The sequence below is a fragment of the Protopterus annectens genome, chromosome 4.part1 (genome assembly GCF_019279795.1).
Source record: "Protopterus annectens isolate FY-2018-M chromosome 4.part1, PAN1.0, whole genome shotgun sequence".
Lineage (NCBI taxonomy): Eukaryota > Metazoa > Chordata > Ceratodontiformes > Protopteridae > Protopterus > Protopterus annectens.
The window spans coordinates 983,609,400-983,635,176 of record NC_056734.1 but is presented as its reverse complement, the minus strand read 5'-3'; the positions used below and the strand labels follow the sequence as shown (position 1 = coordinate 983,635,176).

General features: G+C 39.3%; 1 protein-coding gene across 1 annotated transcript in view; it reads left to right on the top strand.

The window, feature by feature from the left end:
- ARMC9 (armadillo repeat containing 9) overlaps positions 1–22,410 on the top strand; it is a 3,277,521-nt gene extending 3,255,111 nt beyond the window's left edge. Inside the window, 1 exon segment of the mRNA XM_044070688.1 lies at positions 22,032–22,410. Coding sequence (XP_043926623.1) covers positions 22,032–22,054 — 23 coding nt within the window. The 3' untranslated portion in view covers positions 22,055–22,410.
- Positions 22,411–25,777: the final 3,367 nt, after the last annotated feature.

Here is a 25,777-nt window from a genome sequence, read left to right as displayed (position 1 = left end):
GATAGTCCATCTCTGTTTCTATCATAGCATCCTTTTGCCCATGTTCTGTTTAATCCCATTTCTTGTCTGCCTATTTTTAGGTTATCTAATGTCAAGATCTTCATGTGCTTTTTTATTTATTATTTTCGTGCCCTTCACTGTTTTGGGGTCTATATCAATTCAGCAAAAAAACGTTTTGTCGAACCCAAATTGTCCCAACCTCTCCATCGAACTGCCGTTTCATCAAACTTTTTCAAAGGGAAAAGAAACAGCCGTCCAACCTAGTGCCTGTTACTAAACTCTGAAATATAAAACCCACCCAAGTTGGGGGGAAGCTTTGCACCCACAACCTCAGTGCTGGGGGCTGCACCCCCTACCTCCCTAAATAAGTATACCAACTCTGAGATAGCACTACAGTGGGGGAAAGGGCAAACTCCCAATGATGGCCAACTGTTGCTTTTCCCTGTGAAAAAGTTAGTCATTTGATGGAGAGGTTTAGAAAATTTGGGTTTGAAGAATAGTTATTTGACAAATAGGTTTTTTGATCAAGTGATATAGACCCCCATTTTGTTATGCCCTTTAGTATGTTTCCCTCAGATGATTTGTATTGTCATCCTTCCACATCAAGTATCATAGGCTTGGAAAATTTGAATTAGTCAAATGGACTTAGTAATTGCCATTACATTACATTTGTTATAGACTGCTTGGTTCATAGGTTGGTACTAGGCTATCAGCCCTAGGGCCTATACAAGCCTAGCCATAACAATTCCCTGACTATTTCTTCCCACACTATTTACTTCTCTGGAGATGATTTCTGCCTGGTGTGCAAGCTAGTGACTCATTTAGACCTTTTTGATGTCTGTGCCAGGGGAGCCAACACCAGCTCAAGAAACATAATACTAACAGTAAATATCAGCAATGCAAACAAGTGACTTGTACATTACAGATAGCTTTCAGGATTGAAAAATTATATGTATGCTCTGGATAATAACACACCGGAGATTTGCTCCATGGTTTAAATGCAGTGTATTTACAGTACAAGTATGTCGACTCAAAGTTACAGTTCAGACCATTTAAAGTTTAGCTCAGTTTTTAAAATATCTCTGACAAGCCCATGTGTCCATGTAGTTCCTTTTCTAGATGCTAACATTGAAAATAAACTGTCTGTAACCTCCAAATACAAACATCTCAGCCTGTCTAGGCTACAGGCCTTCAGATTAACAGCACCACAGCAGGTATTATCATTTACCTAGACATTGCAAGAGTTTAACATGTTACATCATATCTGCACAGCATGGCTGGCTATTAAAAGATTTTACTACTGTAAATACATAGATACTTGGTGCATAATCACTTTTATGTAAGTAAACTGTCACTGTGCTACAGCGATCCTCCACCAGCATAGAAAATTGGGATGGATTACGTGACCAAGATGACCAATACCCATCTGTGTGTGTGCTGCACGGCCTATATTTTACAGTAAAATTAAATGGTTGTGGGGATAAAGCCTACCTGCAGAATTTGATGATGACATCTCTTTAATTGTATATTAATTGCAGTGGTGCATGGTCAGTTACCAGGGTAAAGTGGCATTTTAATAAGTAATATCATAGACAACTTATTAATAAAGTTTCAGTCTGTGGGAGAATACCTTTTCTTGCCTTTGCTCAGATTCCTGCTTAGGTACAAGACTGGCCATTTCTCATCACCTGCTTCCGGAGATAACATAGGTCCTAACTCAACCTTAGATGCATCAGTGTATAAAACAGAGAGCTTTTTAAAGTTAGGGAAAACTAAGAATGGCCCAGAATATAAAATAATTTTTAGCTGGTTGAAAGTGTCATTTGCTGCTACAGCCTGTGCTATCTGGCTAAGGGCTTTACATTTTGCAAGATCTGTCAAAGTATGGGCTGTGGTATCAGACTGCAGTGAGCTTTTTGTAGTAGCCTACTAGACCTAAAATGATTTCAGTTGTCATTTGGTACAAGCTGTACTCCAGTTCTTGACAACTTCTGTTTTGTCTGTGGTCTAATTTTCCCTCTCCCAAACACGTACTCCAAGTATCTGGCTTCTGCCTCACAAAGCTTTCCTTTGGTTGCATTAACCCCTGCTTGTCTTAGAGTCGTTGTGTCTCCCTTGTGGTCTGAATAAATTATTACATTATCAAGGTATATAGCTGAGTACCTAGTATGATGTTTTCAAACTTTATCTGTCTCTCTGAAAAGTGGCAGAAGCTTCATGATGTCAAAAGGATAAGACATAGAAATGAAAATGACTTTCATGAGAGGAGAATGCTATCTTTACATAGGCTTCAGGAGTGAGGAAAATTTCCCAATACTCCTTGGTCAGATTTACGGTGATCAAAAACCTTGCTTTGCCTCGCCCTTCTGTAAAGTCATCCACTTACAGCACTGGGTTTGTTTCAGTTTTGGACATCTTATTCAGTTTCTGGAAATCATTATAAAATCTACAGGTGCCCTCCATCTTTGGAACCAATACAGTCAAACTGTTTCCTTCACTTTAAAACTTATCATTTGCTCCCACTTTAAGTATTTTTCTCACTTCAAGTATTGCTTTTCCTTGGAACTCTGGTACCCTATGCAATTAAAGGTTTATATATCTGGTGAACTCACAAGACCCAAACATAGCAAAAGTTTTGAAACATGAGGAGAATAAATCTAAGATGACTTCTCTGCGTAATCTAGCAGAAGCATATCTGCATCAATCGGAGATGGAAATCAGACCAGAAGTAGATAAAAATCAGGCAACAACTGAATGTGCCAAAAAACAAAAGAAAGAATATAAGGTGAATGACCAGATGAGAAGGCAAGAAATGTGGAAAATGCATAAATGTAGTTGCAAGCATAGAAAATTTCTGGAAGAACCTCTTATTGATCAGGATTGAATGCAGGAATGGTTAAAGAGAGGCAAATTCAAACCAAGAGAGGAAAGGTTAATATTGGTGGCACAGGGTAGTGGGCTTACGTACACTTTGGTTTACAAAGTCCATTGAATATGTGAGAGAGACAAATATAGGTTTTGTAAAATAGAATTGGAATCCATGCACACCTCGTTGCTGGTTGTGCCATACTAATGGCAGAAGGACTGTATACTGAAAGGCATAATGATGTGGTATGACTGTTGCACTGGGGATTGTTCAAACATGGTATTGAAGTGGCTGAAAAACACTGGAAACATGAACCACAAAGCATTATAGAAAATGATGACGTCTACATCACATGGGTTCACCCATTAACAACAGTTCAAAAGATAGATGCTAGAAAACCAGATATAGTGGTCCATGAAAAGAAGACAAAAGTAGCATTGATCATTTAAATCACCACACCCAGTGACTACAATGCCTTGCGTACAGAGAGAGACAAAGTCATAAAATATCAGGATTTTCTGGCAGAAGCTAGAGCAGTGTGGAAGAAAGATACCCAGACAATTCCAATACTAGTAGGAGTAACAGGTCTTATAAAAAAGAATCTACAATCGTACTTAAATATTTTACCAGTGCATGTAACCCCATACGAATTGCAGAAGGAGTCTTTACTGAGCACATCGCTCACAAGAGCACTTCTGGCTGACATCAAATATTGAAACAATAATAATTTCATGAATTTGAATTGTACTTTGGCTTAGGAATAGGGTCCATTCCCATCTTGGTATTAGGAACCCAAAAGACTTGGAAAAATTAAAAAGGTAAAACACACTGGATGCAGAGTTCTTAGGTTTACTACCCTTTTATTTACAATGTCAAGCACACAAAAAAAACAAAAACAAACTTAATTTCCTAATAGTAAAACACTAAGTTTCACAATCCATTCTTGTCTTCACCTAAACTGCTCAAATAATCTCTGGTAAAGTCCGTGTATATCCTCACTTGATCTTAGTATTTTTCATGGTACTTGCTTAAGTTTTCTTCATTGCATCCTCCAGCTGTGAAGGGCCAAAAGTCATTAGCTGCACATAATTCACCCTCTACAGATACTGCTGTTTTAATGGATTACAGCTTTTTCTGTGAACCTTGCAAGAACAGATATTTCCTTTCAGTGTCTTCTATCTTGTACTGTATCTTATGGTCTGGTATAGCTTCACAGAATCACACGCTTGCACCACATTTTCCTGGCTATCAACATCCACTTGGTTAGTAAATCATGTAAGAAAACAATGTATCCACATAAACAGTGCTTTGCAAGGAATAAAAGCACCTTTTCATTATTTATTATGCCCAGTGCTGCATTATGTATATGTATGCACAGTGAGATATTATATGTGAAAGAATCTGATCTTAAGAAATGTGAACATGGAGAGCTAATACTGTGAATAATATAGCCTGTTAGTCATTCATATATGGTGGTGTGAGGAAAACTGTAATAAAAGTTAACTAGTTATATTAGTGTGTGTAAATACTTGTTTAAATTAAAACCGTAAAAGAAGCTGCATTGTACTTGCCATTCCATTAAAATTTGATGCATGAAAGAGAACATGTAGAAAGCAAGTGGTTGCATTTGCTACCATGTAAATTTGTTCTACGAATGCGTCCAGTATTGTAAAGTCTATTGTGCGAGTATTCTGGCTAGGTCACATGATAATGATCCCTAATTTGGACAGTAGCTTGTTGGGATACCCCACCCCCAGAAGTGTGTAACAGTGGAAACAGGAAGGTATCTTGTAAAATTAAAAAAGCCACAGAAATCCTGTCTGGGGACTTGCAAATAGAGGATCTCACTGTTAATTCAGAAAGCTGCAGAAATTGCTACTTTGCAGGAGGGATACCCCTGTGGACAAGAGCTCAAGTTGTATCATTATGCCTGTAAGAAATTTGATTTTTCTGGGGGAGGTGGTGCTTAAAGTCAGGATAGCAGCAGTACAGTACATTGTTTAAACCAAAAAGAAATAGTTTCTTGTTTGTGTTATTTTTTGTGAACATTGCCTGTTTGAATGTGTTATTTTGAGCTCCTTGTACAGTTTGTGTTTATTTGGAAAGGAAATGCTTTGACTTATTTTCGTTGCTTCAAATGCCAGTGGATGATGATTGACATGCTAGTTTAAGAATTATTGCATTTTACTGCATCACACAACCCTGTGGTGTCTTACACATAAGGATGAGTATTTAAGATTAATTGTTACCATCTGAGTATTTGGCGTGGCGTGTAAACTGTAAGGTGTGATCTTATCTTGTGAGTTTTGACTAATTGGTGGCAGCATGCCATAAACTGGGAAAGGGGGTCATTAGTGCAGAAGAGTTATTTATTCCTCCATTCTAGAAAGTATTTTGTGGGTGGGTGTGTGCGTGCATGTGTGCATTCAAAGGAAATTTGGTCAGGTTTTAATTTTGGTGAGATTGAACTGTAGGGCATTGGGCTCAATCTGAGATGCATGAAATCCTGTGCAGCTAGTGATTATTTCTCTGAATTGTATCTGTACATTGTAAAGCTTATTTTGGTGGGGGCAGGTGTCGGCCATTATCTAAGGCAATGAATATTTTCTGTATTCCGTAAGGCCAATTGCCCTTTGTATGTTAAATGTAGTCAGTGGTGGGATTCATTCCCCATATTGCTGGTTTTATCCGTCGCATATTAATTGGTGTTAGAGATGGGATCTGGGGGAATTGAACTTGTGTAGCCTGTAAACTTGTGTTGGTTAAAAAGTGTGTTTATCTTTGCAGCCTCAGGGTAACCATGTACTATTAAGTCTTACACAGCAGTTACTTTATTTTTCAGTCATAGTCATGAATTAGAAGAACTGCGGTGGTGGTGCTGCGGTAGCATTGTCGCCTCATAGCAAGACGTTGTCCCGTTCGATTCTCAGCTAGAGCGTCTTCTGTGTGGAGGCATACGTGAATGGGGCGTGCCTTCGTTGAAGGTTGTGCGTCAGGGCTGGTAACCCGGTACGTAAAAATCCACTACCAATCATTAGCGAACCGGAGTTCCGCTGTGGTGACCCCTAACCGGGAAAAGCCAAAAGACACAAACAAACAAGTCATGAATTAGAAGAGGAAAAGAGGAAGGCCTAAGATAAGGTTTATGGATGTGGTAAGAGAGGACATGCAGGCAGTTGGTGTGACAGAGTAATACGCAGAGAACAGGAAGAAATGGAAACAGATGATCCGCTGTGACGACCCCTAATGGAAATAGATTAAAGAGAAGAAGAGTCATGAATTAGAAAAAAAAAAAAAAAACATGAACTCTGTGGAGTATAAAAAAAGTTAGTACCACAGCTAAGGAGTGTAAAACCAAGGGAATTTTGTATTCTGGTTTTCCCAAGGAGCACATGATAGTGGCATTGTGTGCATCTGTGAAAATAGAGACAGCCATTTAGCACTTGTAGGTGCAACATGAATATCAGAGCAGTTCAGCCCATCCTCAGATGATCTCAGAATGCAGGCTGAACACAAAGGGCTAGAGCTAGGGATGGTGGTAAAATATCTCAATCAGCTGAGACAATGAAATAGTTATTACAGTACAAAGGGAGTGAGAACAGGCTGTAGAGGAAGAAAAGAAGCATCAGTGTGACCTGGTCATGACAATGGAAAGGTTGATGGTGTTCATTTGTCAAATGCATATGGATTATTGGGGGTTAAAAAGCTGAACTTGAGATACCATGATCAGTATGAAATTATTTCTTTAGTATAAAGAAATTGAATGACTTTGATAGCATTATTTGGGTTTTTTGAAAGTGTGTATAATCAACAGCAAATTGGCCACAGCAATGGGCAAGAGTTTTAATTCCTCTGCTCATAGGTTGGCACTGTATGTTGGATTCAAAATGCCAGATGAGACTGACTTGTGATAACATTAAACATTATTTAAATGGACACCTGAAGCTTATAGAAGAAATCAGGACGTACATATAAAAGTATGACAATATGAGTGATTACACTGTAGAAATTAGCAAATACTTAAGTGGGCAAGTGAATGTCAAGTCACTACTTTTGAAATGCTAGGAGATGTCATAATAAGGGTGCAGTCAATCAGCACTTTACCGGAGGACTTGAGAATGTAGTAGACAAACTGGAAGTGCAACACTGTTATAGAAATGGGAGAAGTGACCTCTGTCTAGCCAGCTGGGTAATGATGCATAAGACAGTGGCACGCAAAACATGCATCCAAGGGAAACCCGTGGGGTAGTTTGAACCTTTATGGCAGGTTGCACAGGCAAAATGGAAAAGTTTGGCTTAAGCACGTGACAATGTCTTTCCAGTGTAGCTAATGTAAATGCTCACAGACACAGTTTGGGGGAACAAAACTCACCCATGGGAGCTAATATAATAGCAATACAGTAGTGGTAGGTTGTCTTAAAACTTTAGCAGCTGCATGACATCGTAAGGATCTTACCATCTTCTGGTAGAGAGAAGAGGAACACTTGCTAGGAAAGACACTGCTTCAGGTGTAATTGTTGTTAGGCTTGAAGTTAGAAACATTGCATGCCTATGCAACTCACTGCAGTTACAGTCATGGAAGGGGTACTTTATCAGGGGAAAATTAGCAATGGTTCATTTGGACTGGGAAATGGTGCAGAAATACATGCAGGTGGCAGTGTTTGATGATATCCCAGTAGATGTTTAAATCTGTTATAACTTTGATGATACAGTTTCCTGTATACATAAGGTTGTACACAACCATACTTGGTGCCAGTCATGTGGGAAGGGAGGCAGGGTGAAATCCATCCAATGTCCAAATATCCAGTAGTGAATGGTCATGTCAGTACTTCAGAAAGGTTGTGGCTTGACCTAGTGCTACAGCTGTCAGGAGATTTTGGATTTCCTATGGGAGGAGTTACTTTACAGAAAAAAGTGGTTGGTATCCATAGGTCTAAATCTGAGACGTGGTTGTTGAAATGTGTCATGCCTTCATTAGTAGTACAATTGGAGAGGATTTGAAAGAGAGTTAAGGCAGGCTTACTTGTCAGTCCTCATCTTACAAAACCTGAATGGGATAGCCAAGCAGTCTTCTAATTTTTAAGGGTAGAGGGCATCTGTTATCTTTAAAAAGGATAATTTTTCAGAAAATGCACCCCTAATGAGGGGATAGAATAATAATTAATATTGCAGTTGGCAGTCCCAAGGGCCTGGCACCAAGTCTTTTAAGTTTATAGTTCATAATATTCCTTTTTCAGGACATATGAGCAGAAAGACTTGGCACAAATTCTACAGGCATTGCAAAAGTCATAAAATCATGGAATAGGAAGGAGGGAAATATGTGAAAACTGTAATAAATAAACAGAGAAAATGTTAGCTTTTTCCCCCAAATGAAAAATGTATGGAAAGTTAGCTAGATATATTAGAGCTGTATCAATTAAGTCTGTATTAATTGTTTAAAAGATAAAAGTAAAAGAAGCTGTTTTACTAGCCTCTTCAATAACGTATAAAAATGTATAAAAACATGCATAATTGCATTAATTGCTGTGTAAATGTATTAACATGTCAAAAAAGTAGTGGAAAGTTACTCTAAAATGTATAGCTAATTGTAAAGTCTTCTGCTTGAAAATTCTGATTTCTTGCTAGGTCACGTAATGATTATGCCTTGTTTGTATATTAGCTTCTTAGGGCTATCTATGCCCCCAGAAGTAGGTAACTCTGGGAATAGGAACTTCTCAAGTTATAGCCATGGGACTTTTAAGAGATGGACTGACTTTTAATGTAAAAAGTTATATAACTTGCTGCTTTCCTGTTAGAGAATATCCTCCGAGACAGAGCTCCAACTGTGTTGTCATGCCGTTAAAAACTTTGAAAATTATATTTTGGTCTTGAAACCCATCTTTTAGCCAGAGGCAGAGGGTTTCTGATTTACATATTAGCAATTTTTTTTTCTGAGCATTATCTGAATGTTTTATTTCTAGGTCCTTGTAGAAGTTTTGTACTGTTTATATATTTTGAAAGGAAATGCTTTAACTTGTTTAAGTACTGAATTCTATTACTTAACTTTGAATCTCTGTGGCTGATGTTTTGTTTTGTAGCTTAAGATTTTATGCATCTCATTGTTTCTTACAACAGTGTAGTGTGCACCTTCTGGAGAACACCTCCTCAGAGACTGGTTTATTTTAAGGCCAAATTCTTATTCTAGTAGTTTGGACAAACTGATAGTAGCATACCATAAATATGGGAACTCAGGAAGTTGCAATTTACAACTCCCCTCATTCTGGAAAATGTTGTGTGTATGCATGCCTGGAAAATATTTTTGTCAGATTTTACTTACTTTTGATAATTTTGCACTAGAAGGCACATTCTTCAGTGTAAGATGAGTTAAAATCCTGGAGAGCGACAGATTATAACTTTGATCTGTTGCTGTGCAGAATAAAGCTTATTTGGGTATGACAGGTTTTGGCCATTAGCCAAAGTTTATAGTTCATAATATTCCTTTTTCAGGACATATGAGCAGAAAGACTTGGCACAAATTCTACAGGCATTGCAAAAGTCATAAAATCATGGAATAGGAAGGAGGGAAATATGTGAAAACTGTAATAAATAAACAGAGAAAATGTTAGCTTTTTCCCCCAAATGAAAAATGTATGGAAAGTTAGCTAGATATATTAGAGCTGTATCAATTAAGTCTGTATTAATTGTTTAAAAGATAAAAGTAAAAGAAGCTGTTTTACTAGCCTCTTCAATAACATATAAAAATGTATAAAAACATGCATAATTGCATTAATTGCTGTGTAAATGTATTAACATGTCAAAAAAGTAGTGGAAAGTTACTCTAAAATGTATAGCTAATTGTAAAGTCTTCTGCTTGAAAATTCTGATTTCTTGCTAGGTCACGTAATGATTATGCCTTGTTTGTATATTAGCTTCTTAGGGCTATCTATGCCCCCAGAAGTAGGTAACTCTGGGAATAGGAACTTCTCAAGTTATAGCCATGGGACTTTTAAGAGATGGACTGACTTTTAATATAAAAAGTTATATAACTTGCTGCTTTCCTGTTAGAGAATATCCTCCGAGACAGAGCTCCAACTGTGTTGTCATGCCGTTAAAAACTTTGAAAATGATATTTTGGTCTTGAAACCCATCTTTTAGCCAGAGGCAGAGGGTTTCTGATTTACATATTAGCAAATTTTTTTTTCTGAGCATTATCTGAATGTTTTATTTCCAGGTCCTTGTAGAAGTTTTGTACTGTTTATATATTTTGAAAGGAAATGCTTTAACTTGTTTAAGTACTGAATTCTATTACTTAACTTTGAATCTCTGTGGCTGATGTTTTGTTTTGTAGCTTAAGATTTTATGCATCTCATTGTTTCTTACAACAGTGTAGTGTGCACCTTCTGGAGAACACCTCCTCAGAGACTGGTTTATTTTAAGGCCAAATTCTTATTCTAGTAGTTTGGACAAACTGATAGTAGCATACCATAAATATGGGAACTCAGGAAGTTGCAATTTACAACTCCCCTCATTCTGGAAAATGTTGTGTGTATGCATGCCTGGAAAATATTTTTGTCAGATTTTACTTACTTTTGATAATTTTGCACTAGAAGGCACATTCTTCAGTGTAAGATGAGTTAAAATCCTGGAGAGCGACAGATTATAACTTTGATCTGTTGCTGTGCAGAATAAAGCTTATTTGGGTATGACAGGTTTTGGCCATTAGCCAAGGCAACAATACATATTTTCTGTACACTCTTAAGTCCAGTTGCTGTTAGTGTATTACCTGGAACCAGTGACTGGGTTAAAATCCCATACCATTGGTTCCATCTGTCAATCAGACAAAAATGGTAGCCATGCAGGAGTTAAGGCTATAACAGCTTGCAGTTTAAAGTGTGATCTGATGTTGTCTTTTCTGTTTGGATTCAAGCTGTGGGCTATCATATCCAACTTGGATTTGAGACTGGCCATATCCCAAAGACTTCAGCCCACCGAGCTCTACTATCCATATTCCCCAGATCAGCTACGACTACCCAATATCTTATTTGTCACCATTCCTGGACAGCACCTTGCATGTTTGCTCTGCGCTAGTGTAACCTTTATTGCATTTTTTTGTGTAATTTAGCTTGATCTTATACAATACCATTGTTGTTTTTCTAGTTTGGTTTAAGTTTTTCTTGTAATAGGTAACATAGGCACAACGGTTAGGTATGTTAATCTTGTTAGTGGGCTTTTCCCATCTACTGTGTTTTTAGTGTTGTTAATCTTGGCTTGCTGTGTTCTTCAGGTCCTCAACCAACTTGTTGGCTCCTTTGTTAGTTTCCTCCCTTGGACCTCATGGTTCCAAGGTCATCAGAGCCAATTGCCTTTCCTCCCCTAGGGTTGGATCTGATGCCCTGGCCAGTTTTGTCTCCTACCCCTACCTTGGTTTCCATTACTCTGGCCATGTCAGAGCCAAGTGGACTTCAGAGCCAACACTTCAGAATGCAGGTTTCCAGGTCATGTTTGAAGATTCTGGTTTTGGGATCATCCCTTCTTCTTGGGGCCTCTGCTTTTGACAATTTGGAGCAGCTCTGGAGTCCAATGTGTTCTTGAGATCTTTGAAGTCTAGGTTTGTGGGTTACAGGTGGCTTTCTTCAGTTTCTACCTTGGAACTTGTAGAGAGGATGTTTTCACATCAGGAGAGGAAGTGATCAGATGCAACCAGTATCCATTCATCTTTGACATCTGTGTTTGTGGACATGCTTTAGTCTTCTTTGGTGCAGTCCACCCCAGTTGTCTCCAGTCTGCCCTACTGTCAGGGTCCCAGGCCATTTCTCTTTCCCCCCAGATTCTCCAGGATGGGAAGTTTTGGGTAAAAAGCGGTGTAAAAGGAAGCACCTGGATCCTCCAGAATAAATCTCCCACTGAGTATACTGACCTCGAGGATGGAGAGTGGTTGCCTAAATCCTCCCACGAGGACACTTCCTTTATCGATGTTTTGGCGCTGATTCACCAGCGTGGGGGTGCACTGTTGAAGCCCCATCTCCAGAGGAGTTGGTATTTTTGGAGGCTTTTGGGGTGGCTGCATCCACATCTTGTCCCCCTTCCATTTACCCTTTTGACCTGTTATCTTAGAGGGAGTGGAAGAAACCTCATATAGTGGAACCAATCCCTAAGAAATCAGACAAGATACTTGCCCCTCCCAAGGACAGGCAACAGTGGAGTAAGGGTCTGGCCATTGATGCAATTGTAATGGTGGCAGCCACTAAGAAGGGTATCTTGGAAGAGAGTTCCTCTGTTCATTCCTCAAATAGGGAGTCTTGGACATTGGACCAGTTGGAGAAGCATTCTGATGCCTCCACCACATTTGTATTGAGGGTATTTTTCTGTCTTGCTCACTTGACCAGACCTAAGCATGACATTGAGTCAGAAGTGTCAAGATAGTTAAGACACAGCAGACTCCAGAGTCTCAGAAGCCTTTGGAGACTCTGTTGTTCACCTTACAGTCTGTTGCTAACATGCCTATGTGTTTACTGTCTAACACGGCTTATGGCATGTCACAAGTCACTGGCATTGCCATGCAACAGCATGCTTGAATGAAGCTGTAAAATTTTGTAAACAGCTTCAAGGCATCCTTTAGCAATGCCCCCTATGACAGCTCTGCATTTTCTGGGCGTAAGGTTAAGGATACTTTGCCTGTGAGTGAGCAGGATGGAAAGATGTTGTCTGCCAGTGGAGTATGTTTTACTACCCCTCAACAGACCATCACTCAGAACCTGAAGGGTTGAAAATGTCTCTTCTTAACAAAGCACAGTAGTCTTTTCATGAAGCTGCTTCTGAAGGTTCCTCCACATTGGAGGGTAACCCACAGTGGGTGTTGCCATTGTGGCAGAGGTGGTCAGCAGAATCGGGGCTATCATGGAGCCTTCTTTAGGAGGCCCTTTCAGTGACCATGAGGGGATGCACAGCTATCCAGCTGTGGAGACAGTCGGAGATCATTTGGTTTCACACCCAGAAGCTTGGGAGGCCATCACCTCAGACATATTAGTGTTAAGGATCATATTCAGAGGCTATACAATTAAATTTTTGGAAATTCTAAATTAAAATTCCAAACATCTTCCAGACATGCCACCCCATTGGGGGAGGAATGCAACCACTGAAATTCAGTAGCTCTGGGTAAATTGAGTCATCCATGAGGTCCCACCTTAATAGCATGGATCCAGAGTCTGTTCAATGACTTTTTTGGTTTCAAAGAAGAATTCTGGATTTGAATAGGTTGAATTGTTTTGTAAAGTAGACCAAATTCTGGATGATCATAATGTAGTACATTCTGCCTGTCTTGAGGAAGGATGACTGGATGTGCTCGATGAACCTCAAGGATGCCTGCTATCACATAAAGATAGCAAGGCATTTCATGAGGTTTTTGTGCTTTTGGCTGGAGGCCAGTCGTTATACAGCTTAGAATGTTGCTCTTTGGTCTCACCACTGCCCCCCAGGTGTTGACCAGGAGTATGGCAGTCTTGGCCACTTGGCTCAGGCTGCATAGGTTTCATGTCTTTACTTACATTGACATTTGGCTCCTAACTGCCTTCATGAGAGCATTCTTGATCAGTGCCAGGGACACCTTACTTCAGCTGTGCAGCTCCTTGGGAATCACAATCAGCTATCAGAAGTCCAGCCTCTTCCGTGTGCAAATGATAGAGTTCATAGGCTGCCACAGTTTCTTAGAGTGCAAGACTCCCATTTTACAGAATATTGACCTTGGGGGTCTAGCTATTTCCTTGCTCTCTCATCAAAGGCCCCCCAGTTTTTCTTATTTTTAGGCTCTTAGGGCACATGGCAGCTGCCATCTGCTTGGCTTTTCTGACATGGTACCACATGAGTGTCCTGCGGTAAACATTGGCAGTACAGTGGTAATGCCTGACGCATCCAATGGAGATCCCCATTTTGTTGACACATGTCTGTCAAGATCAGATCAGTTAGTGGTTGGAATCTCCCTTGGTGTCCACCAGGAGATTGTTTGTCACCCCCCCTTCTGTGCACAGCCATGATGGATTCCTCTCTTCCTGGGTGGGGGGCCTTTCAAAGGGATGACTGCCAGGGGACCTTGTATAGCAGGCCTTTCAGGATGTTCTTTCCAAGGGTGTGATTTCAGTTCAGACCAACAACATATTTGTCATTTGGTATCTGAACAAATGGGGGAACCCATACCTGTGCTTTATCAGGAGGCCATGAAAGTGGTAATGGGTGATTTTGTTTCCATGGTTTTTGGTAGCAATGCATATCCTGGGAAGTCCAAAACACTGGAAGACAGTTTGGGCAGGAGCATTCTGTTTCCTCATGAGTGGCCTCATGAAACCAAGAATTGTAGCTCAGATTTTTCAGTGCTGGGGCACTCTGTTATGAACTGTCGACATTCCTGTCCAACAAGAAGTACATAGGTATTATGCCTTAATCCCTCTTCAGGGACAGTCACACAGGGATACTGTTTTGTGTGCTTGGCCTTTGGGTCTTTTGTATGCCTATTTTCCAATCTGCTGCTAATAAAATTTCTTCAGAAGGCAGTCCTTTGCAGAGCAACTGTAATCCTCATTGTCCCCTTGTGGTCCCATCAGGTGTTGCTCCCCTTTCTTTGCCCATTTCTGAAATACCCTTCTTGGGTCCTAGATCCCATTCCACATCAGGATTCTAAACTGACAGGTCTGGATCTGCCTGACCTTCAGACAATCAGGTTAACTTCACAGTTTCTCCAATTTCCCTAGTGGTCAGAAATCCCAAGCTTTCAGAAAGAGTAGTGCATATTTTGTCTTCTTCTCAAAAACTGTCTATGTGTACAGTGTATGCTAGTAAGTGGAAACACTTTGCTTCTTGGGCTACCTCTAAAGGTTTGTTTGGATCCCTTTTCAGTCCCTTTGGAGATGATTCTGAATTTTCTAGCAGATTTGTTTAACGCAGGATTCAGTTATTCTACTAATAAGGTACAACTGGCAGCTATTTCCAGTATTCAAATTGGGAGGGCAATATGCCATTGGCTGCTCTCAAAATTTCAAACGCTTTTCTCAAGGTTACTTTTATATTACATCCTCTGGTCCAGGACCCTTCTCCATTGTCCGATTTATCTTTCTTGCATCAGGGGCTGGCTGCACCTTCATTTGAATATTCTGCTATGGCTGACTTGAAGTTATTGTCTTGGAAGACTTTATTCTTTGTGGCTGTTACTTCCATCAAGTGGGTGTCACAACTGCAGGCCCTCTCTTTGCTACCTCTATATGTGTTTTTTCATCAAGACAGGGTGTCCCTCTACATGGATCCTGCCTTTCTTCCAAAGATGGCTATGGAGAACAATTTAAGTCAGTCTGTTCACTTACCAGTATTCTTTCCAGAAATTTACAGCATTGTCTTGATAATGCATTGTGTTGATGTCCATAAGAAGGCCCTTTTGGGCATGCCATTGTGTAAGGTTACTCTCTCCAAGTGGCTATCAGATTGTATTTCTTTTGAGTATAGTTTAAAAATAAATCCTTGCATTGTAGACTGCAAGATCATTCTACTAGTGCTGTGGCTACTTCTTACAGCTTCCTTCTCCAAAGCTACTTTGGGGGATATTTATGCATCTGCTAGTTGGGTGGGTCTGCACAAGTTTGTATCCCACTACAAATTGGACATTCAGTTGAGGTCCAGAGCTTCTTTTAGTTCCACCATATTGGCAGTATCTTCTGTAAGACCTCCCTAGGGTTTTGCATACCTTGGGCCTCTGTTACACAGGTTGAATCCAGATGGAAAAGACAGTATCAGATATGAAAGTTATGTACGTACCATAACAATAGATCCATGTTGTCTCTTTCCATCTGCCTCAACCTTACATCCCTCCTGCCCCTGCAGTTGTGATGAATTTATTGATCATGAGACAGCCGAGTTGAGGAGGTTGAATTTCCTCCTTAGTTGGGGTCCTTAGTATTTCCTGTTGGGCTTGAGTGATGTAAGTTTGGGCAGAGAGGGGCAAACCTGGTGTGAGGTAATCTTAGTTCATGGGATTACGGGTAGAGAAGGCAAAACTCAGCAGACTGAAGTCATTGAAATAAAGCTGTTCTTAGGTTAGTGCTGCCTCAGGTAACCCACAGGCTGAACCAAACAGTAAGAGGCAGCACAGATGTATTGTTATGGTAAGTACATTTCTTTTTTGCACCTTTAAAGTGAGTATGTTGTTTTATGTGTTTTAAAGTGTGCTCTGAACTTTTAGTGTGCGTTTGTTATTTTATGTAGTTTAAAGTGTGTTTTGTTAAAGACTATAACCCCTATCCCTCTTTCCCTCATAAATATGCCTATGAGAGTCAAACTTCTTGAAGGATATGTGGTTTCAAGCTTTATAAGTGAAATCATGAACATTTAGAATGCATCAGAGATTCAGAACCTGCTGACTGTAGGTCTTTATGCTGTCATTTTATGAGAAATTAATAGCAGTCTTGTTATGGGTATAGATAAGGTCAAGACTTTGGAGATTCTACATATACATAATACCTCCATGCATACATGCACATTATCAAGAAAGAGAGACAATTTGGATATGCTCTTTTGCTTTTTTTTGGGGTTTTTTTTGTGCTTGTCACATTCTCCAGTTGTTTCTCTCATTTTGTTCTACCTATTCCAACCCTTCTGAATATCTCTAGTGTCAGTTCTGCAATGCACTTTCTTGGACCCCAGTTCAGCTGTCCAGTATCCTTTCTTTGAGTTACAATTTCTCTGGGTCCTTTTTTTGAGTTGCAACTTCTCTGGGTCCAGATTAAAGGAAGATTATGCCCTGTCCCTCCAACTTTGTTTTTCTTATCCTATCTGTTTACATTATATTTGCTTAATGATCGAAACAACCAATAAGCCTACTTCCTCTGAACTAGTAAGCACTTTACCATTCAACTTACTTCCCCCTTACCTTTTTATTCACTTACCCCATGTCCTCACAAATGCCTCTATAAATTCCATGGCTACTACACTGTCTGATAGTCCATTCCATGGGGCCTGAGCTGTCTCCATGAAAAATAATTTCAGAGATCTGGGCAGTAGTTGGTGCTTATAATCTCCTTCTTATGCCCCCCCATCCTTCCTGTTCAGAATATACCTGTCATATCTTTCCTGACATGATCTTTTGCAGCCAGTATCATGTCTCCTTCCATCTAGCATACAGGGTATTTTCAGACCCCACTCTGATGGAGCTCCTGCATGTCCACAAAACAAACAGTACCAGAATTACCTGTTCTAAAGACTTAAACCTTGCCTGTGATATAAATAGGACCTGCTGGAGAAATAGGTATGTATCCCAGAGACTTGCCCTGTCTATAGAACAGGCTCCCCATCCATGTGAAGCAGAGTTCCTCCCTAATCCAATTAAAGTGCAACTTGGACAATTGGATGGGAAACTGGAAATTAATCCCTGGTGTGGAACTTATGTTTCTGATGCAAACAGGTAACCTGTAAATGGTTCATCTCCCAGGCCCATGCTTACACTTATCAAGGGCATCAGAACTTGTCAGAGATTTGGGATGCATGGCTAGGCTTAAAAAGGCCCTTGTGGTCGTTAGCCTAGTAAACACCTATGAATCTGTTCCAATCTCAGACATTAAGAGCTGTAGCTCCTCTCATCTGTGGTCATATTCCTTCACCTCCATCTCATGGATCTTTCTGGTTGCCTTCTTCTGAATTCCTTCTAGCAGCCTGATGTCCTTCCCTTTATATGGTCTCCAGAACTGCATCCAGTGCTCAAGTGGTGTTCTCTCAAGGCCTGTAGCGTGTTAGCATTGCCTGTCCATTCTGGAATGTTTCTGCTGGGGATAAACCCATGCATTCCTTCACAGCTCCGTGTAACTGCATTATGAACTATTTTAGATACCAAAGTTGCAATTTTCCTTTACGTCATTGTTTACAGTGAGAGCAAACCTAGTCTGCTAGTATTTCTTCAGTCACACCTTTGGTCCTTTCAGGAATTTCTTTAGTCTTCCTCTGAGCCATTTCTGTCAGGTTATTTTTTTAATTTATTTTATTTTATTTTTATTTTATTTTACATTTGTTTACCGGGATAGTCCGACTGGACACAGGTCCATTTACAGCGGAGGCCCGGGGAGAAAAGCTCCATAACATTTTAGTTCTAGTTTACAATGTGTTCACAAATCAAATATTCAGACATACATTCTGTACAATTTCTGATACGTTCAGAACATTTCAATAAGTTCAATCCTCGGATGATCAGACATAGATTATGTGCAATTTGTGATAAGTTCAGCACATCAAATGTTCAGGTATAGATTAAGTACAGTTCACAATAAAGTTCAACAGATTGAAATAAATTGTTGTACATTGTCAAAACAATATACTATATATATCAGACAGTAAGAGTAGAAATTGTAGTCAAAAGAGATATGTTTGAATGTTATGTGATGCATGGGCATATCCATTTATTCATGAGGTGGGCATTTAGAGAGTTTTTAAAGATATTGGGTGATGTAGCTGAGGTAAGGTTAGGGGGAAGGTTATTCCACTTTCTTGCTATGTTATGAGAGAATAGTGCTTGTCCTGCATAGTTGTTGGCTTTTGTGATAGTAGTGGTTTTTTCTGAAGAACGTACGGGATGATTTGATGTGTGCTTGGTTACTAACTGACTAAGAGATGGGGTTTTGACTGGATAGTTCAAAATATTGTAGGCAATTGTTAGTTGATGATAGTTGTTTAGTTGGGGTAGTTCTAGCCATTGCAGTTTACATAGTGCATGACAATGATGTGATTAGTAGTTGGATTTAGAAGCGAATCTGGCGATTTTATTGTAGCATGACTGGAGTTGTTCAAGGTCCTGTTTTGTTATGTGTGTAAGGATTGGAGCGGCATACATTAGAGTAGATAGAAGGTGTGTTTGGGCAAGTGTTGTGTGTGCTTGGTCAGTTAGGAATTTTTTGTGTCTGTATAGTGTTCCCAATTTTTTGTGGACTTTTTTTATGGTTTGTGCTATATGTACATCAAACAGTAGTTTGTTGTCTATTTCCATGCCAAGGAGTTTGGTATGGTTTGTGGGTAAGATGTTGGTACCATTTTTGGCAGTGATTGTAAAAGGTTGGTTGATAGATTTAGAATTGTTAGGTGTGCAAATGAGTAGTTTGGTTTTGTTGGGATTAAGGATTAGTTGTATCTGGGTAATCCAGTTTTCTACCGAGGTGAAGGAGTCTTGAGTAAGTTTTTGAAGGAAGGATTGTGAGTAATGGTGCCAAGCAGACGAGAGTGGAGTTATCTGCGTATTGTATGAGTGAGGCATTTTGGGTGGAGGTTTGGAGGCTGTTAGTGAAAATGGAAAAAAATAGTGGTCCTAATATTGAACCCTGTGGGACACCTATGGTTGTAGGTAGTAGTGGTGATAGTGTATTCTGCCACTGAACAGACTGCTGTCTGTCTGATAAGTAACATTTAAACCATACAATAGTGGAAGTGGAAAAGCATAGGGAGGACATGGAGTCTAGTAGCATGGTGTGTGACACCATGTCAAATGCTTTGGATAAGTCAAGAAATATTGCTGATGCAAAATTTTTGTTATTTCTGTGATGGTTCACTATGTTTGTAAAGGTTAGAAGAGCGGTAGTGGTGCTATGGTGCTGTCGGAAGCTGTGTTGAGTGGGTGACAGCAGGTTGTTAGAGTTTAGGAATTGTACAATTTGGGAGTGTATACATCTTTCAAGTATTTTGGATAATGGGGATAGGATGGCTATTGGTCGGTAGTTGGAGAAGTCGTAACAGTTTCCTCCTTTGTGGAGAGGGATGATGTTAGATATTTTCCATAGTTTTGGGATGTAGGCTTCCTGTATGGAGCGGTTTATTAGGATGGATATTGGGTATGAGAGGGAGTCAGCTGTCATTTTTAGGAAGTCAGCAGGTAGGTTGTCTGCAGCAAGGGTGGTGGGTTTGAGTTTTTTAATAGTACTAGTGGGGACAGGAGAGAGTGTGAGAGAAGGGATATTGTTAAGGGGCTTGCTAGGTGGGGTTGGGTGGTAGGTTTTGGGGATCTGAGAGGACAGTAATAGAATTGTTTGAGTGAAGTGTTGGTTAAATTGGGATGCAATGTCTGTGGTGTTATTATTGGTGGTGGGAGTTGGGGTGGATGTTTTTCCAGGGTTAAGTAGGGAGTTGATGGAATTCCAGAATTTTTGTGGGTCTCTTGTGTGCTTGGTTTGGCTGGTGAGGAAATAGTTTTGTTTATCGAGTATGGTTTGTCTTTTTGCTTGGTTTCTTAGTTTTTGGTAATTTTGTTTGGTTAGGTTGGTATTGTCTTTTTTCCAGGATCTCCATGCTCTATCTCTGGCTTTTAGTAGGTCTCTTGTGTCCCTGCTTAGCCATGGAGCATAGTTTGACTTGACTATGATCTTTCTAATGTTTCCTTTCTTTCTAATTGTTTGGATTGCTTCTAATTGTGTAGGAATTATAATTCCTTTCTAATTGTTTCCTTTGAAGTCTCAGAACTGAGCAGTATAGTGGAGAGGGAAAGACAGCTTTCTTGCCCCAAGATTATTTCTTTCGGCAGTGTAATCTAACCTTTTGTTGGCCTTTACTATGTCCTTTTCATGCTGCTGCTTAGTTATTCCTTCTGTATCAGCTACTCTCAATTTACCAGGTCTTCTCACTCAACATTTTCCCTGAGCTGTTATTTTTAATACAACACAGTCAAAAATCTTATTGAAGCACTGGTTCTCCATTTTGTCATCTTTTGTCACTTAATCATGAGTTACAGTGGTCTTAGCATTTCCACCACTGGCTATTGATGGGGAGATGCCTGTCCTCTTAAGACATTATTTAGCCTTTCCCTCAAAATCTTTTCCATGACTTTTCCTATTACTAAGTGTAGGGCAACTGTTCTGGAGCTGTCTAGTTTCTACTAATGCTTTTTGAACTCCTGCTATGTAAAGGTGCCACTGTAGTACTTCTGATTTGTAGGACTTATCCTCTTATTTTCAGTAAAATCATGAAAAGGTTGCTACACAAACCTGTATTGTATGGTCTGGAAAGGTTTGTCCTGGTTAACCTTTCAGATTCCGCAGATTAAGCCTTACAGTTGGCCAGAATATCATATCACCATGATGTGTATCGTATTAGGTAAGAAGGATGACAATGGGGAGGCTTTTAAAACCTCACTGAAAACTTGACATTCAGGCAAGTATTTTAATTAGCCTTCTATGGTCATTATATTTGCTCATTGCTGCGGCCTTCTTTGTTTTCTATTTTCACTTTGTAAAACATAGTTTCATAGTCTGTTTTTTTTATTGAGAGAGGCCTTGAGGGGAAACAGATTATTGAAGTAAGTATATTAATGAGGCATTGGTTAATTGTTTCTTGGCCCTAAAGGCTACTTAACCTTAGCACTTATTTATATGTGCTATCTAGATGTTGGTGAGTTATTAGAAGCTACTGCAGAACATTTTGGTCAGACTGATAACTAACTTTATAAAACAGGGACATCTTGCACTTTGCTTTCCATCTGTGCTAGCTTGTGATTGGGAGAGCATGTTGACTTTCAGGGGTGTCTTCTGATGTAGAAGACCCTGAATAATTCAAGGAATGACATTGTAAAGTGCCAGTTGGCCTTGTATGCTCCCCGTATCTCTGTAAATTTTGTCAATAAATTACATTTCTTTGCTTCCAGAAATTGCACTTGAAGCAGTATGGGAAAAGCATTCAGTTTTTGCAGTGTCTGGGTGTAATAAAATGCCAGGCAACTGTGTTTGAATAAGCTGGCCTCTGCAATAGAAACCTTGTTCTTTCCAGTTGAAAATTTAGCATTCAAAAGACCTAGTAAGCTTTTGAATTTCTTGAGATGAACTTTTAGTTTTAGGAGCATTTGCACTAATATTTATTGTGGCGTTTTATTACATTTTCATTGTTTTTTGTCAAATTGTCTTTAATGTTAATGGTCTTGCATATGTAAAGTACTGAATAGTGTTTTATTTTGTCTGGCATTTTGTTTCTGATGCTTACTTTATATTAGCATTTGTACATAACATTGCTGTCATTGACCCACATCAGATCAAAGTCTAACTGGTGCATTGTACCAGCGCCACTGGCTCAGACTTACTAGTGGTATTTTGAAACTTTCAAGATCATATGCAATTACACATTAACTTTCACTGTATATTTTTGCAAACTATAAGTGATCATTAGTGTCTTCTGTTTATCTAAATTTTCACAGGCAGCCAGTCTTACAGGAAGTGAAAAAGAATATTTGTCATTTGTGACCTGTCGGAACCTACAATGCTGTCACTAACCACCTGTAACAAAAACTCAGCAGAACAGCCAAGATAAGGGATGCTAGATATAATTTATGAATCATACGCTTTTTCATGGAAAAGGAACTGTGGTACTAAAGTGTAGTTTTGAACACCATCTGAAACTACTGTAATTGGAACTTTTCTCAAGCATCATCCCTTCCTATTTTAAGTGCAACACAAGTCAACATACCAGAACTGTTGCCATCATTGAGCACCTATTCTGAAAGGAGGTCCATAAGTCTACCTAATAATTTTGTTTGCTGTAACCAAGTTGTGAACAATAAAATGAGTGATATGAAATCTGCTGAGCATACTTTTTAAATTTGTATTCATTAATTTGTCTCTTTGTACACGGACATACACATTCATTCATTCTTGAGTACTCACTTCCTCCCATTCAGTGTTGTGGAGCAGCAGGCTAACCTGGCATCAAAGAATTGCTACATTTTTGTGTTTTGGAATGTGGAAAGGAATTGGAAATGTCAAAAAATTCACTGAGACAGTGCATGTTTACAACTCTTGACATAATCAAATCTCAAAATGTTAAGTCCAAAAAAAATATTCTAAATGACATATGACTGTGAGAATGTAAACAAAACTGTGAAGCACAGTAGCATACTAGAGTTACTTATACTGCTCATTAGCACACTAAATTTTGTGGAACAGTATAATAACTATTTAAATGCTGGTATATATCTATAGTATTTTAGTATTACTTAGGCCCACTATAAAAGTCTATCTACTATAAACATTATAAACATATGCAGTGATAGTTTTAACACCTCTGCAGTAGTGTGGGGGAGGGGACTGTCAAGTCCTCTTGGACTGCAAAAGAAAACCCTGAACAAAGGCCTGCAATGTAACTATTTTTCTGGCTGTAGCTGGATAATTTCTAAGAATAGTGTAAAACAAGGTCTGAGCCAAACATAAATGAGGGTGATTAGAGACAGAAAAGAAGCAAACGTTTTACAGATGGTATCGAAGATGACAGTGACTCACACAAATCCCATTATATGTCAGTTTCACAGGATTTCACAGTTACTTACTTATGTCTGGCATAAGTCATGCAAAGCATTATGGGTAGGAGAAAGGGTTGAGAAAGAACAAGATCACGTTGATACATCAAGCTCCATTGGTAGCCATGCTGTGGAAAACAGGCTAAAATTACAAATAAAGCACTTGGAGTGATTTTGAAGTGTTAGAATAGGTCAGGAAACAAAGATAGAGTGAAAAAAAACAGATTTTTTTTTTTAGTTCTAGGGTGGTGTTTTCCATTAATATACTACACCAGAGATTGCAGATGCTCAGAATGAAGGGTGTACACTGCATTTTGTTTTGCTAAGCAAGTACTCCTAGAGTTGAGGGGTAATATGTTCTTTACTTTATATTCAGTTCATATTACCGCGTGGTACAGTGGTAGTGTTGTTGCCTCACAGCAAGAGATTCTCCTGTTCGATTCTCGGCTGGAGTGCCTTCTGTGTGGAGTCTACATGTCCTCCCCGCGGTTGAGTGGCCTCCAAAAGACGTGTGAATGGGTGTGCCTTCGCTGAAGATTGGGCGTGAGGCTGGCAACTCAGCACCATCAAAATCTACTGCCAGTCATTAGCGGACCGGAGTTCTGCTGTGGTGACCCCTAACTGGGAAAAGACGAACAATGACAACATTTAAATGCACTAACTGTATTTCCTTTTAGTTTTACATTTCTTTTTCTGTATTTGTTGTAAGGATTTGTATACATTAGTATGTCATATTTTGTGGTTGTCATTATTACATTTGATTCTGTAAGTTTCCTAGAGGCTGATACACACATATACATTTATATGTATCGGTGGGTGTGTATATATGGGATCACTACATAATCTCAAAAGGGTGAAATACCGAATTTCAAACTTTTGAGACTATATAGCCGAAACCCCTAATTACCAAAAGACCAGAAGTGAGAATTTCAAAATCCCGATAATCGGGAGTTTGACATTCGTGCTTCTGGTGTTGCGGTATGGTGGAAGGTCAGGTAAGTATCTATGTTTAAATATGTTGGTTAGGGGTTTGGTCTGTAAGTGTGTGTTGTGACTGTGATGTGTGTGTGGGAGGGGAATGTAGGTGTGTGGGGTGTTGTTTCGTGTGTTTGTGTTTGTGTATGTAGTGCGACCTTGGAGTTAGAATATTTAAGTAGGGGGGGTGCAGGGGGGCTTGCTCCTATGCTTGTCTGTAGTTTAGGTTAGTGTGTTTGTGTTCTTGGGGGAAGGAGTGTGTATGTGTGTGGTGTATGTTGAGTGTAGTTTTTGGTAGTTTGAATTTTGCAGTTTTGATGTTTTGGTATTTTAGTGTTTTGGGGATTTTGGGTGTCAGCACTTTGGGTTTTTGGGATTTAGTTGTGGTTCTGAATATATATGTGTGTGTGTGTGTGTGTGTGTGTGTGTGTGTGTGTGTGTGTGTGTGTGTGTGTGTGTGTGTGTGTGTGTGTGTAAAACCATTGGAAATGTTGGGACTTTGATTGCCAAGTACTGAAATGACTGAAAAAATGGACTTGCATTTTCTAAGTCTGAGATTGCCATTTCTCAGAATATTCCCTTTTCTCTGGCAGCTTTGGAGTTGGTTGGTATCTGTAAGTCTGGAGAGTGTGGGGAGACTTGCACTCTTGCAAAACAGGAGTGTAAAATAGGACAGTAATGTTCAATATTCACTTTTCTCGTGTATTTGTGGTCTTATTTTATGTGTTTCAGGACTCAGCAATTCAAGTCCTGATCTTTCAATAGGAAGGTGTGTGTGTGTGTGTGTGTGTGTGTGTGTGTGTGTGTGTGTGTGTGTGTGTGTGTGTGTGTGTGTGTGTGTCTGTCTGTCTGTCTGTGTTGTTGGCATTTCATTAAAGAAAATAACTGCAACCAAACCCGGCAAAACCTGTATGCCAAAAATACAACCATCACCAGAAAACACCCACTACATAATACAGAAGCACACAGCAGAACAACCCAGCACAACACGCCACACATGTACAAACATAAATACAACTTATAAACTACATAACTACCTCTAATACACTCATAAAACATAAAAGCCAAACCCATTTAGATGAGAAAACACCCTCGGAAGGTAGCTGCTGCAAAATCAAAGTCAGGATAACGTATGAGCAGTCTCTAGTATTCAGCAAAAATAGGCAAATAATGAAAATAAAAATCTTTTATTCCAGGCCAAAACGTAAGCGCTTTCACGGAGTCTCCCTCCGCTTCATCAGACGTTGTAAAAGCAACTCAGATACATCACTTAAATAGTAAAACATCACACTGGTTTAACCAATTAATCAATTAACCATACAATACTAAAAGCCTGTTAAAGAAACATCTACAAAAAGAGGCAAACATTATTAAAAACATCATTAAAAATATAGAAAATATATAAATGCATGTCTAAAAGTCATAAGTATCAATACATTACTAATCCTAACCAACCCAATAAACAATAAGGTGCCTATATGCATCACTATAGTGAACTATGTATTGAAATATAAGTCCCAAGTATACATAGACTAATAAGTTATCTTACAATATGATGTACTGACCAACATGTACAACAATAGCGAACTACACAAAGAGGGTGGTGTGTAACCAAATATCTATATAAGGATCTGAACAGCTAACGTAACCTCCTGCCTTTTAAAATTGGTTTGATA